Raw genomic sequence first — 19,183 nt, 5'->3', positions numbered from 1 at the left:
CTCCCGCAATGGGCCGCCACTTGGCCCAGCCCGCGCGCACCTCCTCTCCTACCCATTTTCCCCCTCCGCGTGGGCCGGCGCCAGGCTCCTGGCCTAGCTAGAGGAGCAGCCCACCTCCCACCTCTTCTTCCCTCTCCCAATGACATGCGGGGTCCGCATGTCAGCTTCATCCCCCTCCTCTAGCCAAATATCCCAATGTTGACTCCTGTGCAGCACCGCCCTTGTGCGATGTCGTCTTCCTCCTCGCGCACGTCGAGCACGCCGCCGTGCGCCCCAAAAAGGTCCCGACGATTGACTTCTTGTGCTCCACCGCCTCTCTACCTTGTCCTGTCGGCCAGCTGGAGCTTTGCCATGGTCGCTGGAGAGATAATTTTCTCCACGTACCGACCTATGGCAGCTATAAAAGCCGGTCATGGCCGCCGGTTGAGCTCGCCTGATTGAGCTCGAGCTCCTCTCTCCTTCCCCTGTGCTCGAGCTCCTCTCTCCTCCCCCTCCTTCCCTATGCGAGGGGCACAGCTGTCGCTGCCGCGCTCCCTCTTCACTCCGCTCCCCCTCTGCTCGCGTCCTCCCACCGTAGTCGCCACCCTGCGCCCTCCCCTTCGCGTCCACCCCTCGTCGTGACTGTCACCCTGCACTCCTCTGCTATCCCCTCATTCCCCGCGAGCACCACCGCTCGGGATTGTCGTCGGCGTCATGCTGCTCCACCATCGCCCCTCTGCTCTGCCTCGCTATCTCCCTCCGCCCTGCTTCGCCTCGCCTCCCTTCCGTTTCTCCCCACAGCCACGGCCAGGGCAGGGTCTTGAGCACCGCCGCCCTGCGCCACTACACCGCCGGCGCGCCACTCCCCATCCTTTGCTCCGCCCCGCTCTCTCTCTTTCCATCTCCTTCTCTCTCCCTTCTATCTCTCGCTCGCTGTCGTCGCGTTGACCGCACAAGGATGAAGGGAGCACCGCACCCGGCCTAATCTCCAATACGGAGCACCGGCCACATCACTCCACCCACCGGGAGAGCCCCACGTCATGCTAAGGGGCCCACGTGGCAGTCTCTATACTCCACCCCCATCTGCTCTCCTCCCTTGGACGCGGTCCACGTGGACCTAAGGGATAGAGTGGGCTGTCCATAGCACAGAGTGCACCCGGCCCATGGAACAGCGACAGCAGGCAGCGCCCACAGCCCTGGCCCACGCGTCAGTCTAAGCTGAAAATTGCTACGCGTACCCAGGAATCGTACACAGGGGATTAAACAAAGCCCTTCTCTATTCCAGAAAATTCCTAAATAAACTAGGTACACTCCAGATCCTACCCAAGCCTTTACATCTCATTTTCATTATCCTAATTTCCATAATTAGTTCCCAAGCCTATATTCCACATATAAATTCCCTATTTAGACTTTGATAAATCATAACTTTGTCATCCTAGCTCCAAATTAATTGATTCCACCACCAAAATTCTTCTAGATACATGCCCTATTTATTCATACCATTTATTCTATTATTTGGTGCCCAATTAAATTCTAGTTTGATTGCTCTTTATTTAATTATTTAAAATTATATATTAACAATAGACCATAGCTGCACCCATCCAGTAACTACCACTTAGCACCATATATTCGTGTATGCATGTACACCATGTCACGTACACGAATACCCGAATATACACACGCATAGGTAGTCCACTAGGTATACGCGGTAGGTATATACATAATTATGAATGCGCATATATATATATATATATATATATATATATATATATATATATATATATATATATATATATATACACACACACACCTATTGAACTGTGCCTACGCATGGTTAACCCTTATAATCACCTTTAACTTAACCCTATATATTCGCATATGTGTGTGCACCATGACACATACTCGAATATACATATCCGCACTCAATCACCTAAAATAATAGGAAGCGTATATATATACATACATAGAGATGCCCAATACCCGGTATACGCCTATGTATGGCTAACCCTAGCAACCTAAATACCCAATTAGTCATAGGCGTATACATATGCATGTGCGTATATGTCGCTAACCCTAGCCATAACCCAACCCACCTAAATAACCTTAGGCACATACATATGCATGCGTGTATGTGCCACTAACCTCGGTGGACCTGTAGAGGCCAGACGGGTCATCTATGATGACTTGGCCAGGCTTTCTCTTTCAGGTTCACATAATAGTGAAAACCCAAAAATGTGATCTGGTTTTTCATCATGGAACCATCCACTACCGCCTAACCCGTCGAACCCTACCCTATGGATGAAGTCCCTTCATTCAAACCTTACTTCAAGTTGACATAATAATGATAACGTTAGATAGTAACCCATCATCCAAAAGGACTAACCCATATAGGACCGTTTTCTTTGATTGCTTATACTTGTTATTTTCCTTGTTTGTGTTTTCTTGCTTGTCGATGCTAGACCGTGTAGGATAAAAGACGTCGAGAGAACCCGATGGAGTCCAGAAGTCCAGGAGATACAAGGTGTAAGGAAAATGGACCCTAGGCCCATTTACTTTGGATTTTAGTATTTGATGACCAACACAACCAAATTGGACTAATGAATTTGCAAGTGGTTGTTTTATAGTCCAATAGGGTGCAAGACGTGACTTGGACGAAGGCGACGTGATGATCCGATGACCAACACCATAAGCAAGACCCTAGAAGCACAATAGAAGACCCCAGATATCAAGCAAAGTCAAAGCACGAAAATAGAAAACCAAGCCAGATGCAAGATCACGAATAAACGAGCTCACAGAGGTGACCGGACGCACTGACCGAACACTGGCCTTATAGCGACCGGACGCTCCGATCAAGAGGCTCGGCAATAGAAGGCGTCAGCAGCAGCGACCGGACGCTGAGTACTGAAAGTGACCGGACGCACCAATGGCACTGTTCATCATTCCAGCAACACACTCAGTACTGACCAGACGCTGGCGGCAAATCGACCGGACACAGAACTACAGCGTTCGATCGAGTACAGAGAGGTTCTAGAGTGGCGAAATTGCGATCGGACGCCATCAGCGTTCGATCAGTTGAACGCGCGCTCAACAGTCGGGACGACCGGACGCGTCTGGTCAGGACGAAAGCAGCGTCCGATCAGTAGCAGAAAAGCAGGATTTCGTCCCCAACGGCTACTTTCTCAGTGGGGCTTATAAATAGACCCCCCCCCCCAACCGGCCATTTGACTGGTGTGGAGACGAGAAAACATACCAAGGGTGTTGATACACCATTTTAGTGATCTTCACTTGCATAGTGCTTAGTGTTTCATTAGGTGATTAACGTAGGTGCTTTGCGAAGTGCTTAGGTTGATTAGACCACCGCTTATGCGCTTGCTCTAGGTTTAGGCCTAGCGTTTAGTGAGGTTTACATATCTCTTGTCACTCGGTGCTTGACCTCCTTTGATTTTGTTAATTTTTCTAAATAATTAATACAAACTTTCGGGAGCATAGCAAGCACAATTCATATAGTTTCCAAGATGACTTTGTTGGTTAATTATGTATTAAAAAATATTATGGTATTTATGAATGTGCTATAATTGCACCTCAAGTAGTATACTTGTAAAATTTTTTAGATTCTCTACAACTTAACGAATCCACATATCGTGTTTGCGGTTGGTTGTTATTTACAAGGAATAAATCTTCTTAGTAACTAGTCACTTAATGAAACCAGGAACACTTATATTTGAGACTGAGAGAGTATATTCGATTCCTTGGAGACCAATCTGGACGCATGGAGGGAACTATATACACTAATAGAGAAACGACATTTGATCCAGCTTGAAATTTGGCTTTAGTCCCGGTATATTTCGCGCTCGGGACTAGAGAGACCTTTAGTCCCGGTTTGTAGGTCCAACCGGGACTAAAGGTCATGCCCAACGGCTACTGCGGCAGACTTTTGCTGTAGGGGACCTTTAGTCCCGGTTGGAGCTACCAACCGGAACTAAATGTTAACTTTTACTCCCGGTTGGTCCCTCCAACCGGGAATAAAAGTCTACTCCCAGCTGGAGGCTACGTCCGGGATTAGAAAGGGACCTTTAGTCCCGGTTGCTGTCTCCAACCGGGACTAAAGCTTGAAACTGTAACAGGCAGTCTTTTGAGCTGACACTGACAGGAAGTAGCTTTACTTGTACTAGGAAGTAACGTACTTGTGTGCTTGGCCGGGAGTACTTGTGTGCTTGGCCGGGATTAAAGCTTGTGTGCTTGGCCGGGAGTAAAGCTTGTGTGCTTGGCCGGGAGTAAAGCTTCAGAGAGTCTTTTGAGCTTCAGGGAAACTTCAGAGATACCTACATACAAATATACATTATCTGTGGATTTGAATGATTAGAAAGGCACCTTTAGTCCCCAACCGGGACTAAAGCTTGTGTAACAGGCAGTCTTTTGAGCTGACACCGATGCAACTGAACACGACCAAATCAATTAGTCCCGGCTGGTATTACGAGCTGGGACTAAAGGTCTTTTAGTCCCGGGCGTTTACAGGAGCCTCGATGGGCCGGCTCGACCTGAAGCCCACACATAGGAGAGAGCATATACCAGAATGGAGCGGAATTGCTGGCCAGTCCCACCTATTAGCACCACCTCGCTTGCTCAGAAGAGTGAAAACTAACTTAAAAGCTCAGCTCTGGAGCCATGCACCACGATCTTACTTGAACAGGATCTGTTCTATAAGATCGTACCGCTGCATCCTTGACTAAAAGTCCTTCGTACATTATAAACGTGTAGAATACGTATATTCTAGCAGCGTAGAATGCGTATTCCGGTAGCAGCGTAGAATGCGAATGAATCATCAATTGAAAATAGAAAAAAAAAAGAAAAAGAAAATAGAAACAAAAGAAAAGAAAAAAAGAAAACCTTTAGTCCCGGTTGGTAATACCAACCGGGACTAAAGGGCCGGCCCACGTGGCCAGGCCGGGAGGCCTCTTTAGCCCCGGTTGGTATTACCAATCGGGACTAAAGGTGGATCTTTAGTCCCGGGCGAGAAACCGGGACTAAAGAAGGGGCCCTTTAGTCCCGGATTCGTACTCCCGGTTGGGAAACCGTGACTGAAGGGGGTTGAGAACTGGGAGTACAGCTCGTTTCTCTACTAGTGATAGCCAGTTAATCAGTGACATCGGTCAATCAAATAACTAAGACCCCGTTTGTTTCCATGGTAAAACTTTTGCCCTGCACTTTTAGGCCATTTTTTTAGCAAATGGATCCAAACAGGTAGGTTAAAAGTAAGCAAAAGGGGAGGCTAAAGTTTAGTCCATTTGTACCTCAAGAGGTGCAAAACTGAGCTAAAAGCATTAAGGGGTGTGAAGGACACCTCATTTTGCACTTTTAGCCCCCCCCCCCCCCCCCCCCCCCCCCCCCCTTTTTTTTTGCCATGGATCCAAACACCCAAGTAAGGACTAAAGTTTAGCAGCAAAAGCTTAGGGACTAAACTTTTACCATGGTAAATGAATCCAAACAGGGTCTAAACCAACAAGCAAGAAATGCACAGGCAAGTTACAAATCATTGAACAGCACATGAGGTAAGAAGACAATGGAACAGTCTAGCATGTATTTCCTTCGTCTCTTTTTAATTGTCGTTTTCACATATCGATGAGTCAAATCCACTCAACTTTGATCAAATATACACGAGAGATTATTAATATTTATGGTGCGTAATAATACTATTAGATTAATTATTATACATATTTTATAATACACTTATTTAGAGATATAAACGTTACTAACATTTTCTATAAATCTAGTCAGTTAAGAAAATGTGTTTGGTACAAAAATTTAAACGACACTTGAAAAGGGACACAGGGAGTAGATATCAAATGAAATGATATCACACACGACACCACACACGTACAAGTGCACACCACCAGTTTTTATTATAAATATACTTATTATTATATTATTAGCACTTTCTATTGTATAGTTAAATTTAAAACTTGCTGACTTATCAAAAGCAAGAATTGCATTCTTTTTAAATTAAGGGAGTAGGTTTTTAAAACTTTTTGTGTTTTCCTGATCTCAGCAGTCATCACCCTCGAGGTGATTGGATAGAGTGATGACTTTAGTCTTGCCACTTACCAAATTGCTCCTCCCAAGTCCCAAGTCCCATCCCCTAGTTTACATGAGTTTTAGGTCAGACAAGCAGATAAAGGGTCGAGTTGCCCGTCACTAGAAAAGTAGAAATGCTTGTGAGAAAAAGGGTCGTGTTGCCCGTAGCATCTTTATAATTTGATGCATTTTTAAAGGCTGCCGCCAAGCTGCTTGGCCCTTTGCTCCTCGCCACCACCACTTAGAGCCTCTCTTCTTCTTACTCTTAGGCGAGTTCGCCGGTGGCACGGAAAGAGGACACAGCTCTTCTTTAGATCTAGTACGCTTAATTTAAGTTCAAATAAATATACCAGCAAATTTAGTTGATTTCTGGTCAGAACCTTGTCATTTGTGATGATTTCAGGAATTGTCACGATGTGGTTGTTGATGCGCGTGGATTCCATTGGCAGTCGATCAATTTCACTACTACAAAAACCATTTGTAGCGACGTCTATTGAAATAGGAACTGCTAGAATCGTCTTTAAAATGTTTTTCGATCCTAGCCACTCTAAAAATTCATTTTTAGAGGTGGCTGGTATAAAATGCCCTAGTTTTAGAGGTAGCTCTAGATCCAGCCACCTCTAAAAGTCAACTTCTAGAGGCGGCTACATCTAGAACCGCCTCTAGAACCTAGATCTCCATCACCCCTTATGCCTTGTTCATTACCATCAGCTGGACCCTAGCTAATCATACTCAATGAAACTTCACATGGTTAGCATTCAATTACCAAAACCAAACTAGGGATTTTATCTAGCCAGTTAGATACCATCAATATGTCTGAAGAACACTAGCATGCTCCGTCCTTGCATCCTAGGGCATGCTACAGGAGCAAACAAGTTGTTGAACTCTATTTACAATCCTACCACACCTCCCTCCCGTCCATTCCCCACTCTGCTCTCGCTCTCTTGACCCAACCTTCTGGCGGCGGACTAAAGCCATGCTCTCTCATGCTCTCTACTCCATCATCGCCATACTCATCGACACACACATCTGCAATGCACAGTCAACACTGTAATGAACCTACGGTTAGTGCAGACAATCGCATCTTGGATTCATTTGATTCGTACCATATTTCTTGGATCTAGAAAACCCAACCTCAGTTATAGTATTGTTCTTGGATCTGCATATAAAAATAACTTTTCTTCTTTTGGTGTTGGTGGCCTTCTGTCATGACCCAATCGTGGCATGGTCATTTTCATAATCATCATATGCATTGTAATCTCATTTTGGAAAACTCTACATGCATAAAGTTACACTTTTTGGGCTCTGCCCTGTTCAGGCGAACCGTCTGGCGCACCCTCGGACCGTTCACCAAAACATGTACACACTTAGCAATTTTTACCAAGTCAGTGTCCCCACAGACCATCAGGTGTACTCCCAGATCGTCTGCTAGATCACTTCAGGCACAACAGTGAGCTGTCCTCACTGGGGCATTCCTGGCCCCAACTGTTAGCATAGCTATCACCATTTCGTGGAAATGGCTTCAGCAACAACACTCTCACTCCTTCATACGCTTCAACTCATACTCTCTCAGTAGTTCATCTCTCTCTCACTCTAGAACCGATCCAAGAGCACAAGGAGGAGAAGAGGGATTGGAGGTTCTCCACAGCAAGGAGACCATGTAGATCAACCCAGAGAAGGCCACAAGTGGATGGGGATAGAAGAGGGAGGAGCCCTCTCTCCCTAGAAAAAAGAAGCTAGGAGGAGATTCCAAGAAGAAGGAGACCAAGGGGAAATAGGAGTGAACCATGCCTCTTCCACTCTTCAATAGTCTTAGCAACACCTCCTACTCCCCTGGGTAAGTGGATTTTGAGCACAAAACCTAGGTTTCACCATGGATGAAGCACTAGTGTTACATTCATCACTTAGAAAATGACCCATATACACTTTTTGTTGATTAGATGGAATGTAGCTAGATTCAACTAGTTAGATGTGAACTATGGAACCCTAGGAACACCCAGTCTACACATGCACTCACCCTAGGAAGAGATTTTATTTTTGAGATCTCGAAACACATAAATTTAGTTCCCATGGACCATCCGCCGTGTCACCGAACCATCCACGAGAACACCACTAACTTCATACACTTAGCCACCACGGTCGATGTTCCCACACATACCGCAGTCGTTGCTTCTCTCTCTCTCCCTCGTTTCCTTCTTCAGCATCTCCTTTCCCTACCTGAAAGCTCCTACAGAGGCTCAGGCTCTCGGCCAACGTGGTGATGCGGCGGCGGTGCGCTCTCATCTCGCGCGCACGGGCAGCGGCTCACACCCTAGCCTGCACGTTGAGGCCGCGACAACCCCCCTAGGCCCTTCTTGCACGCAGAGGTGGCGGCGCTCAGCCTACTCGGGGAGACTGTGGCAGCGCCTCTTGGCCCGCACGACGCACGCAGAGGTCACAACGACGAGTAGATGTTGTAGTCCGTTGTTGGATTCGATTCGATTTGGTTGTGATTTGCTTGTATCTGTGTGTGAGGCTTGCTCGTAAGTCGAGCGTATGTGAAATGTGAATCGATTTTTTTGCTCTTTATTATATATAAACTGTACAGGGCCATGGGCCAGCACAGGCTCGGTGGGCTGGCCATGCCGTCAGGCCGACCCAACACGTCCCGAGTCTTATAATGCTGTGCTTGGGCCGTTGTTGTAGCTCGTGGGTGCGCACGACATGGCCCAATGAGTTAGTCGTGCTGTGCAGGTATTACCCCATCGGGTCATGTGTAGTCGAGCCCGGGCCGGGCCAGGCCGGCATGGATGACCTATTTGGCCATCTATATACCAGGTATCGGTGACCCGTTCACTCCACGTGGCATCGCTATCCACGTGCTTCCACGCGTCTCCCACTCCCATTCAAATAAATATTTTGCCGTGCTTGCTTACGCTTCATTATATAGCCATATAGCCTCTTAGGTTCCACGCCACTCCATCAGCTTCCCATATATATCAAAAAAAATGTTTAGCTTTGCTGATCGTGTTCGTCAAGTTTATTCGGTGCACTACGGGATACTGTGTATTTACCGAGCGTGAGTAACACTCGGCAAATAGTGATACACACTCGGCAAACTCTTTACCGAGTGTCACACTCGGTAAAGTGGACTCGGCAAACAACGACTCGGTGAAGTTATTTTACCGAGTATCTAATATCGGTGCACTCGGAACAGAGATTTACCGAGTGCTGCAACGACACTCGGTAAACAATTATGACTTGACGGTCGTTAGCCTACAAACTGACCGTTAACGGCGACTTTTACCGAGTGTGACCAGCAGCACTCGGTAAATAAATTAGCATTTCGTGATTAAAACAATTCCGCAAATAAATTTTTTGAATAATGTTTACCGAGTGTAGAATCTAACACTCGGTAAACGAATAACCAATTTCGTGATTAAAACAATTCCGCAAATAAACTTCGGGAAATAATGTTTACCGAGTGTTCCCGCTCGGTAAAAAGTAGTCAAATATTACCGAGTGGCGATGTCACACTCGGTAAAAAATGGCACACTCGGCAAAATTCACAGAATCAGAACCAATTTGGTTCTCTGTTCTCTATTTTACCGAGTGCTGCACTCGGTAAAACTGACAGAAACTCTGTTTTACCGAGTGCTGCACTCGGTAAAATATGTCCACAGAATTTTTTTTTGTTTGTTTCAGTGCATATCCAGTCACAATAAGCAACAAAATCACAGAAAATTATAATAACATGACAGATAGGCAATATATATCACATATATGTCCACAAATGTCACATCCACTCACAATAACCAACATATGTCGACAAGCACCATGCAAAGTCCACAAACACCATCAACATGTGTCCAAAGTCCACAAAGTTCAACCAAGTCCACAGTTCAACATACAAACTCATCAAACAAGGTCGGATGGCCTGTCATGTGGTCGGAGGCCTGCGGAGAAACGGAGTCAAGTCTAGGTCTTGATCACCCTGCATATCGTTGTTCGATCCAGCTGTAGAAGGTCCCTAGAATGAGATTGCACATGTGAGTTATCTGGATCAAAGCAAATTCTAAGGTCTAAGCTATGGTAGGTCAAACTAAGGTATAAGTCGAAGGTATATGACACGAAAGTGAAGAGTGCATCTAAGTGACTCACAGGAGTGCCGTCGCGCGGAGGTGGAGGCACCAACGGTATCATCGGCGGCGGCGGAGGCGGTGGAGGCTAGCCCATGCTCTGAGAAAAACGGGCCATGTACTCGTACCAGTCCTTGTGCGCCTGCTGGAAGGCCTCAAGCTGGGCCTGCACTCGCGCCCTCTCCTGTGCCAACTCGGCCTGGTGCGACAGCTCGAGGGCCTGAAGCTGGCTCTGTGAGGCCTGTTGTGACTCCTACAGGGCTTCAATCTGGGCCTACAATTATTTATCACATAGTTAGAATGCAAATAAAGAACGAGTAGAAAATGAATGGACAACGAATGCAACAGAACTAACCTGGAGTGCTACCACCTGGGGCTGTGAGCGTGGGCGTATGGCCGGACTCGAACTCGTGCTCCGGGCTCTAATCTGGGCGAGTGTCTGAGTGTTGGCCGTGTCTATGGTGCTGTTGCCCATATAGTACCGCCCGTGTGGCTTACCTGGTCCCAACCTCATGACGATGTCACCCTCGAGGTCAGCGGTGCTCGGATCAAATTCTGACCCATGGATTTCTCTCGCCATCGCCGTGTACTCGCTGAGGCGCATGTGCACGCTCGGGTTGCTGTATGCCTCGGGCGGGTCCTCCGCGTTGTAGACGAGGTCAGGGTCCTTTGCCTTGCCCTTGTGTGCCAAGGCATATGACTTGAACGAGGCGCACTCCTGGCCGGGGTGGAACCGCGTCTGCAGGAAGAAGCACAACAATAAGATATTATGCATTCAGAAGTTAGCATAGCAACAACGAAATGAAATCCGCGTACATATCTGGCTGCATATTCCTTGAGGGTAGTGGGGCCTTGTTTGTGCGAGGAACCCTGCATCATCGCACGGCAACGTGAGCGTACGGCGTGATATTGCTCGTACTCCTCACTCAACCACTTGTCCACAATGGCCTCCCAGCAGTTGTCCATCCCCGCACACCAAGCAGGAGGCACCTGCACGTACACGAGCACATGACAAATCATAAATCAATTTCAGTGCAATTAATCGCAGACGATGTAATCTCATGTTTACCGTCAAGTATTGCTCCTTAGTCAGGGGCAGGTGCACTGCCTGCGCTCTGGTGACTCTGTGTCCTCTGCGGCCATGGTAAATTCTTCTGCACAGGAGCTTTGTCTCGTAGAAGAGGTCCTGCACTCGGTGAACACAGACTCTGTTCACCACGTCATCCGCGTCCTCCCTACGTACTCCCTCCGCCAAGGTGTAGTAATCCTACAAGCAAATACAGTCAGTAATATACAATTAATGTGATGTTATTATCAGCATAGTGCGACGAACACGTACCCACAGCTCTTTCATCACCCGGTCGGCCTTGCTGTTATAACACCTGCCAGCTCGATCAGTCTGATCGCTGGCGGCGTGCTAGTGGGACCACTTCATGGCGGGCTGCACAACACCATTGATCCTCACCATCCCAGGGTAGTTTGCCCTGCACAGAAGACCCAGGATCCCGTTTACTCGGCGAGAGTGACTCCCTGGGATCACCATTTCCCAATCCCTGCACAAAGTTATTGAGATTGAATATTAGTTTCTGTTATAACTTAAAAACCTATGAATTAGTGTTAACATGCAAAAATTACTTACTTAGTTCCGGATGGTCGAATCACTGGCCGTCTCTGTATGGGTAAGTCTGGGAGGCGCGACGACCCTCGCAGCCAAACCGTAGGCACCCCATTTTCCTCTGCCAGCAAGTCGGCATCCTCCTCGCGCTCAGCCCGCTCGGCCTCATCCTCTCTCCGTGCCTCCTCCACCGCCTCCGCTATCTCCTCCCTTGTCTCCTCCTCCTCCTCATCCTCCTCCGTGGCCGCTACGAACTCGTCGTCGTCGTCCTGTGGAGGAGGTGTCGGCTCTCGACGCCCTCATCGTCGCCGTCCTCCTCCTCCACCCTGGGCTCCTCCATCCTGGGCTCCACCTCCCTGGGCACGCCCTCGTCATCGTCCTCCTCCTCCTCCCTGTGCACGCCCTCCTCCTCCACCCTGGCTGGACCCCTCACCACCAGCCAGTAAGGTCATAACCGACCTAAGCTTCCTGATTTCCACCGCCCACCATCAATCACCTGCAACAAAAGGAATAAACTATCAGTACGCATATACAAAAGTAAATGTATCATACATGTATAAAAGAGATGCAAAATAAGTAAATGTATCATACATGTATAAAAGAGATGCAAAATAAGTAAATATATCATACATGTATAAAAGAGATGCAAAATAAGTAAATGTATCATACATGTATAAAATTGCCATAAGTACTACAGATCTTACATGTACTAGAAATAATCATCAAGATCATCGATAGGTGGGCCAAAAATCTCATCATCGCTATTGTCGACGTAATTATGATCGTCTCTCAAAGTCTCATCACTAGCGACACTGCCTGAATGGTGTTGCTCAAGTAATAACAAGTCCTTCGCGTTGTGAACCTCCTCTCCATCATTCCCGTCAACAATGATCGTATCATTGTCTACTTCCATTGCGAGATCTACATCTAAGACAATCTCAAAACTCCCTTCTAATCCTTCTTCTTGAAAGAACTCTCCGTCATATGTGTTTGCATCGATGTTATAATCATCATCGTTTGGGACGGGTACTTTACCATGCGGCGATACCTTGTACACAACATCATACGCCTTAAGACGGTCTTTGGTTTGGCACGGGTATGAGAGATAATAAACTTGCGTGGCCTGTTGGGCCACAATGTACACGTCGTCTCCTAACAAGACGGATGACTTTAGAACTTCGACTAACCCAAGCTCAGGGGTCTTTATCACTTCTTTGGGATCAAACCAATGGCATTTGAATATGACAGGATGAAGAGGTACACAACCAGGAAACTTGAGTTTGTATATTTCTTCAATTATTCCATAGTAGTCCAACCCATCTGTGCCTGGCGTGAAAACACCGGTATTTGTGGTTCTTCGATTCGGCCGACTCTGCTCGTGCCGAGTTGTGTGAAAGCGATATCCATTGACATCATACACAGAGAATGACTTGACCCTAAATTCAAATCCATTGGCAACTTGCCTCAACTCGGCACTCATAGACATGTCAGTTTTGGCCTGCTAGTTCAAGTAGGATGATTCGTTATATATTTGTCAAGCAGTTAAGTACAAACAACAAATGAAATTGAACAGTACCTCCTCCTTGAACCAACAAATAAAAGTGGGATTTCGTTCTCCCGTGCCATGTCTTAGAAGGGTTTCAACTTCCGCTTCGGTGGGTTCCCTCCGTGATGGACGATGGTAGAGGAGAACAAATTTGCTATAACGGCCGTTAACAAGAGGGTTGGATGGGTGCATGCGAAATATTGACAAGAAAAGAAACAAGTTTGTGTAAAACTTACGCAATGTACGGGCCAACCTCTTCAAGGTTCCGCAACACATACAACTGGATAGAGCACCACTCTTCTAGGCTCAACATCTTCAAGGTAGGTTCACTTGCACTTCCGAGTTGCCCTCGGAAAAGGCTAAGGGTCGACTGATTGTCGGCAGCATTGTAACGAGGGGGTGGATTATGCACGTTAGGAAGGTTGTCGGCATAGTATCTTGTTGTGAAGTATGACACCTCCTCCACAATGGATGCCTCTGCACAGGAAGCTTCAATTTTGCATTTATTTTTGCATTTTGTTCTAAGAACCTTTAGGCATCGCTCAATTGGATAGCACCAACGGGCATGCACAGGGCCCCCCATTTTTGCCTCATATGGTAGGTGCAAGAGCAAATGTTGCATCGGATTGAAGAAGCCGGGGGGAAAGATCTTCTCCAACTTGCAGAGCAACACCAGGGCCATTCTTTCCATTTCTTCAATCTCGGTCCGAGATATCTCCTTAGCACATAGCTTGCGGAAGAACATGCTCAACTCTGCCATCACTCGCCAGATGTGATCAGGGAAATAGCCACGAACCATCACCGGAAGAAGGCACTCAATCCATATGTGGTAATCATGACTCTTCAGCCCTGTGATTCGCATGGTACTTAAGTTCACACCCCTCCTCCAATTCGCTGCATACCCGTCAGGGAACATCAACGATTGGAACCATTGAAGAACTTCTTTCTTTTGGGCCCTCGTTAGGACGAAGTCGGCCTTAGGCTTCTTCCATGACTTCCCGCGTAAGGGAGGCAACATGTTTAGCTTTGGTCTATCGCACAGCGTTGCTTGATCCAATCTAGCCTTGACATTGTCCTTTGACTTTTCCCAGTCCATGATTGTGTGAAGGACCGCCTCGGCGAAATTCTTTTCAGTGTGCATTACATCAATGTTATGTGGAAGAAGGAGGTCCTTAAAGTAAGGAAGCTTCCACAAGCACGACTTGTGTGTCCAGGCATGCTCTTTTCCATATCCCACGAAGCCCCCCTTTTCATTGTCGACCACAAGACCATCTAACATCTCAAGAACCTGGGCACCTGTCATCATTTCCGGTGCAGAGTCTTCCACTGTGACACCTTTTCGAAAGTTCTTCTTGTCTCTCCTGAATGGGTGGTCAAGAGGGAGGAATTGTCGATGTTTGTCAAACGAAGAAAACTTGCCCCCCTTCTCCAACCGAAAGAACTCCACAGCTGACTTGCATATCGGGCATGGCATCTTCGTGTGAACACACCAGCCACAAAATAACCCATAAGCCAGGAAGTCATGCATGGAATAATGGTACCAAATATGCATTCTGAAGTTTGTCTTTGTGAATCGGTCGTATGTCACTACCCCCTTCGTCCCATGCACGGACCAAATCGTCTATCAAAGGCTCCATGTACACACTCATATTAGCCCCCGGGTGTCCTGGAATTATAAGTGACAAGAAAATATTTTGCCGTTGAAAGGCGACGCCAGGTGGGAGGTTGAGAGGGATGACGAATACGGGCCAACATGTGTATGGTGAAGAACCCATTCCATAAGGATTGAACCCATCAGTTGCCAGTGCAATGCGTACATTACGAGCCTCATCAGCTTTGTCGGTATGCTTCCGATCGAAGCTTTTCCATGATTCACCATCGGACGGATGTATCATCTTGTCAGTGTATCGGCGTCCAGTTTTGTGCCACGTCATCTGTTTTGCGGTTTCCTCGCTCATGAAAAGCCGTTGGATCCTCGGTATGAAAGGAAGGTACCTCAGGATCTTTGCGCCGACTTTTGTTTGTGTCTTCCGACCATCACCAGATTCTAACTCAATGTACCTAGATGCCTTACACTTCGGACAGTACTTATCGTCAGCATGTTCTCCCCTGAATAAGATGCATCCGTTCGGACAAGCATGTATCTGCTCGTACGACATCTTGAGTGCACGAAGGATTTTATTTGACTCATACGTGTTCTTTGGCAGAACGTGATCATTCGGAAGTAGGGTGCCAACTACTGTCAACAGTTGATCGAAGGATTCTCTACTCCAGCTAAACTGGGACTTCACAGCCATTAGACGTGCAATGGCATCCAGTTTAGAAACATTGGTACGCCCGTGAAGGGGTTGTTGTGCCGCATCCAACATGGCGTAAAACGCCTTTGCAGTTTGCTCTGGCTCCTGCTCTGCACTTCCTTCATCGAAAGCCATGTCATGGTCATTTAACATTTCTGCCACCCCGGCTTCATAATCAAACTCCTCGATCCGTTGTCTCACGACCTCTTCTCTCGCACGATGGCGTTCACCATGCATGGTCCACCGGGTATAGTTCTCTACAAATCCATTGTTGACAAGATCTTTAGTCATCTCCTCATATGTTTTCATTGCCTTGTTCTTACACTTCCTACAGGGACACCAGGCATGTCGCTGTCCGTTTGCAAATGCCTTCGTTATGAAATCATTGGCCTTCTCAATCCATTCATTTGTGTATTGACCCCTCTTCTGATAGCCCGTGTACATCCACTGACGGTCATCCATCCTAACATATAGACGATATTGCAGTTTAGAGCAATAAAACTGGAAATAAGATCAATTCCTCCAGTAAAAATAAGAATACAACATCAACAGAGGATGTGGATTCCTGCAATATTGTGCAGATGTCAACTTTGCGAGGAAAACAAAAGCCAGTCTGAAACTCGCAGATGCTTAACTCTATGGCATTGCTCAACGTTTTGTACTGGATGTTCAGCTAGAGGGCATGCACTTTGATTATGCTGTAATAACGCTGAATTTACTGGTCCTGATGCAATGCAATGGACTAGGGCTTTGTCCCTGGAACTCTAAAAAACTAGTAATATATATGTGGAATATCTATGTGTATCCTAACAACACCTTTCTATAGGTAAAGCTTTTGTTCATCACCTAAAGGTTTATGTTCCAATTAGTGCAGGAAAAATACAGTCTAACAAAGACAGGCAAACAGTTAAATCTTTTCTCTTTCTCTAGTGCCCCGTCTCGATTGCGATAATAATGCAGATAATAAAGCAGCAACACTAGTAGCTAATCGACACACCACACCAGCACCTACCTACTTTCGCTAGGTGGTTTAGTAGTAGCAGTAGTATACAAATTTATTTACAAAGCTCCGTGCACGCTGGAACGTGATGGCACAGTACAGTAGCGTGTGTGTGTGTTTCGTTTAAGTTTCGGCCTCAAACGAACAAGCTGTTTAGCTCTAACTATATATATATATATATATATATATATATATAGTTGTCAAACTTGTCAAGGTTTCAAGTTAGAAGAAAAAATGGCAGTAGATAAGGGCAGCCTTTTCTTGTTGCGAATTGTGCTCATCGTATCCTTAATTTGACTGCTCTGTACAAGCCGTAAGTACTACTGCTATACTACTAGTAGTGCTTGCAAGCTTCAGGTTAATTGAGCTTAGGCCTCTCCGGATGTGATGAGCTGAATAATTAATTAACTGGCCTCAGTGAGTGATGCCACTGGCACCAGAAAGAAAGCTGGCATTATTGTACTGTCATAGATTTTTTGTGCATAGCCATTCCCAACTCGTTCGTGCTTTTGGATTATTGGAGCAAATGGATTTCAGTATGAATCTTTTAGAAGGTGGTCTTCCAAAGTTTTCAAAAAATTTAACGTATCTTGACCTATCAAGAAATAATATATCAGGGCCACTACCACTTGATTTTGGAGCTACGGCATTAGAATCACTTCTTCTCTTCAAAAATTCGTTGTCTGGTACAATTCCAAATTCCTTTTGCAAATTGAAGTACTTACAATTTGTAGATCTATCAGGAAATCTACTGCAAGGTCCATTTCCTAATTGCTGGGACAGTTCAGAAGAAGGGAACACATCTACCAGTAATGGGTCTTCAAGTTCCAACCCAAGCTTGCCGATGATTTCAGAAATCTTTATGCTCAACTTATATGACAACAGTCTTTTAGGACCATTCCCTCTTTTTCTCCAAAAATGCCAGCACCTAATATTTCTTGATCTTGCATTTAATCAGTTTTCTGGGAGCTTACCGACATGGATAGGAGAGAAATTGTCGTCCTTAGCATTTCTGAGGTTACGTTCAAATATGTTCACTGGTGACATCCCTTTCGAGCTTAGCAAGATGAAAGATCTTCAGTTTTTAGACCTAGCTTCTAACAATTTCTCAGGGATGATCCCCACGTCACTTGTGAATTTGGAGGCCATGTCCCACATTCCTGCTGGCAATGGCTCACTTTCAGATGTCGTCTACTATGGATTGTCACTTTCAAATGTTGTCGTCTACTATGGATTGTCATTTTCTGGAGGGATGAGATTTGGGCCTAATGAGTTCATTCACATGAGCACGTTGTACAATGATAGTTTATCAGTTGTCACTAAAGGGCAGCAACTTGAATTTACAACTGGAATCAGGTTTATGGTAAATTTGGATCTGTCTTGCAACAGCTTAACAGGGCATATTCCTGAAGAAATTAGTGCACTTACTGCACTGACAAGCTTAAACCTTTCTTGGAATGATCTAAGCGGGACAATCCCAATGAATATCGGTGCCTTACAGTCGCTGGAATCTTTGGATCTATCACGTAATGGGCTTTCTGGAGAAATCCCTAAGAGCGTATCATCTCTAAGCGCACTCAGCCACTTGAATTTGTCTTACAACAATTTGTCAGGACAAATACCGTCTGGGAATCAGCTACAGGTGCTTGATAACCAGGCATCCATATACATTGGAAACCCCGGTCTTTGTGGTCCACCTCTCTCCAAGAAATTTTCCTATAGTTCCAATCCTCTAAAATTTCCCCACCTGTCCTTTGTTTTGATCAAATCAGGCCTTAGTGGTGAACATATAGCAGTTGTGTCATGTAGTTGTAAACAAAGGTTCCTTACATTCAGGTTGAACAAATCATGACCTACTTAGAAAAAAAGGACACTCAATCAAATGAAAAGCATCACGGCGCCATGATGTTTGCAGCCATCTACTAATACTAGTTGCATCACGGCGCCACCAGACGGAGGGGAGAGGTGGGCAACAGGGCAGGTACCTGGCGTCGACGGGAGCAGGCAGGGGTCCCTTGTCGCCACCGGTGCAGCGGGAGCACGTACGGAAGGGGAGGCCGCGGTCAGGGGAGGGGAGAGAGTGCTCGCCGTCGCCGCTGCTGCTGGGGCCCACCCCACCCCACCTCGCGGGAACGGGAGCGAAGGAGGGAGCACGGGGCGGCGTCGGCGGAGGGGATCGTCGTCCGGTGCGCCGGTGCCGCTGTCTCTCTCTCCGTCCACCGGTGCGGCGGGAGCACGTACGGAAGGGGAGGCCGCGGTCAGGGGAGGGGAGAGAGTGCTCGCCGTCGCCGCTGCTGCTGGGGCCCACCCCACCCCACCTCGCGGGAACGGGAGCGAAGGAGGGAGCACGGGGCGGCGTCGGCGGAGGGGATCGTCGTCCGGTGCGCCGGTGCCGCTGTCTCTCTCTCCGTCTCTCTCTCTCTCCATCTCTCCGGTGGCGGCGGCTGTGGGGGACCGCCCGGTGGCGGCGGTGGTGGAGGGGAGGAGGCGGCCGCGGCGGTGGGGAGGCGTGTGCGGTGTGTGTGTGAAAGTAGGAAACGATTTGAGGGAGAAACG

The 19,183-nt window shown here is 46.9% G+C and overlaps 1 protein-coding gene across 1 annotated transcript; it reads left to right on the top strand.

Moving 5' to 3' along the window:
• The first annotated feature begins 17,657 nt into the window (after nucleotides 1-17,657).
• LOC136488039 (putative receptor like protein 25) lies at nucleotides 17,658-18,479 on the top strand. The gene has a single exon (XM_066485092.1). It carries the CDS (start codon nucleotides 17,658-17,660, stop codon nucleotides 18,477-18,479), a length of 822 nt encoding a protein of 273 aa, XP_066341189.1.
• The last annotated feature ends 704 nt before the right edge of the window (nucleotides 18,480-19,183 follow it).

This window comes from Miscanthus floridulus, chromosome 10 (genome assembly GCF_019320115.1).
Source record: "Miscanthus floridulus cultivar M001 chromosome 10, ASM1932011v1, whole genome shotgun sequence".
Lineage (NCBI taxonomy): Eukaryota > Viridiplantae > Streptophyta > Magnoliopsida > Poales > Poaceae > Miscanthus > Miscanthus floridulus.
This window is presented reverse-complemented; position numbering and strand designations above follow the sequence as displayed.

Excerpts from the sequence above, each read along its gene's own strand:
- LOC136488039 (XM_066485092.1), top strand. The coding sequence starts at position 17,658 with ATGTTCACTGGTGACATCCCTTTCGAGCTTAGCAAGATGAAAGATCTT.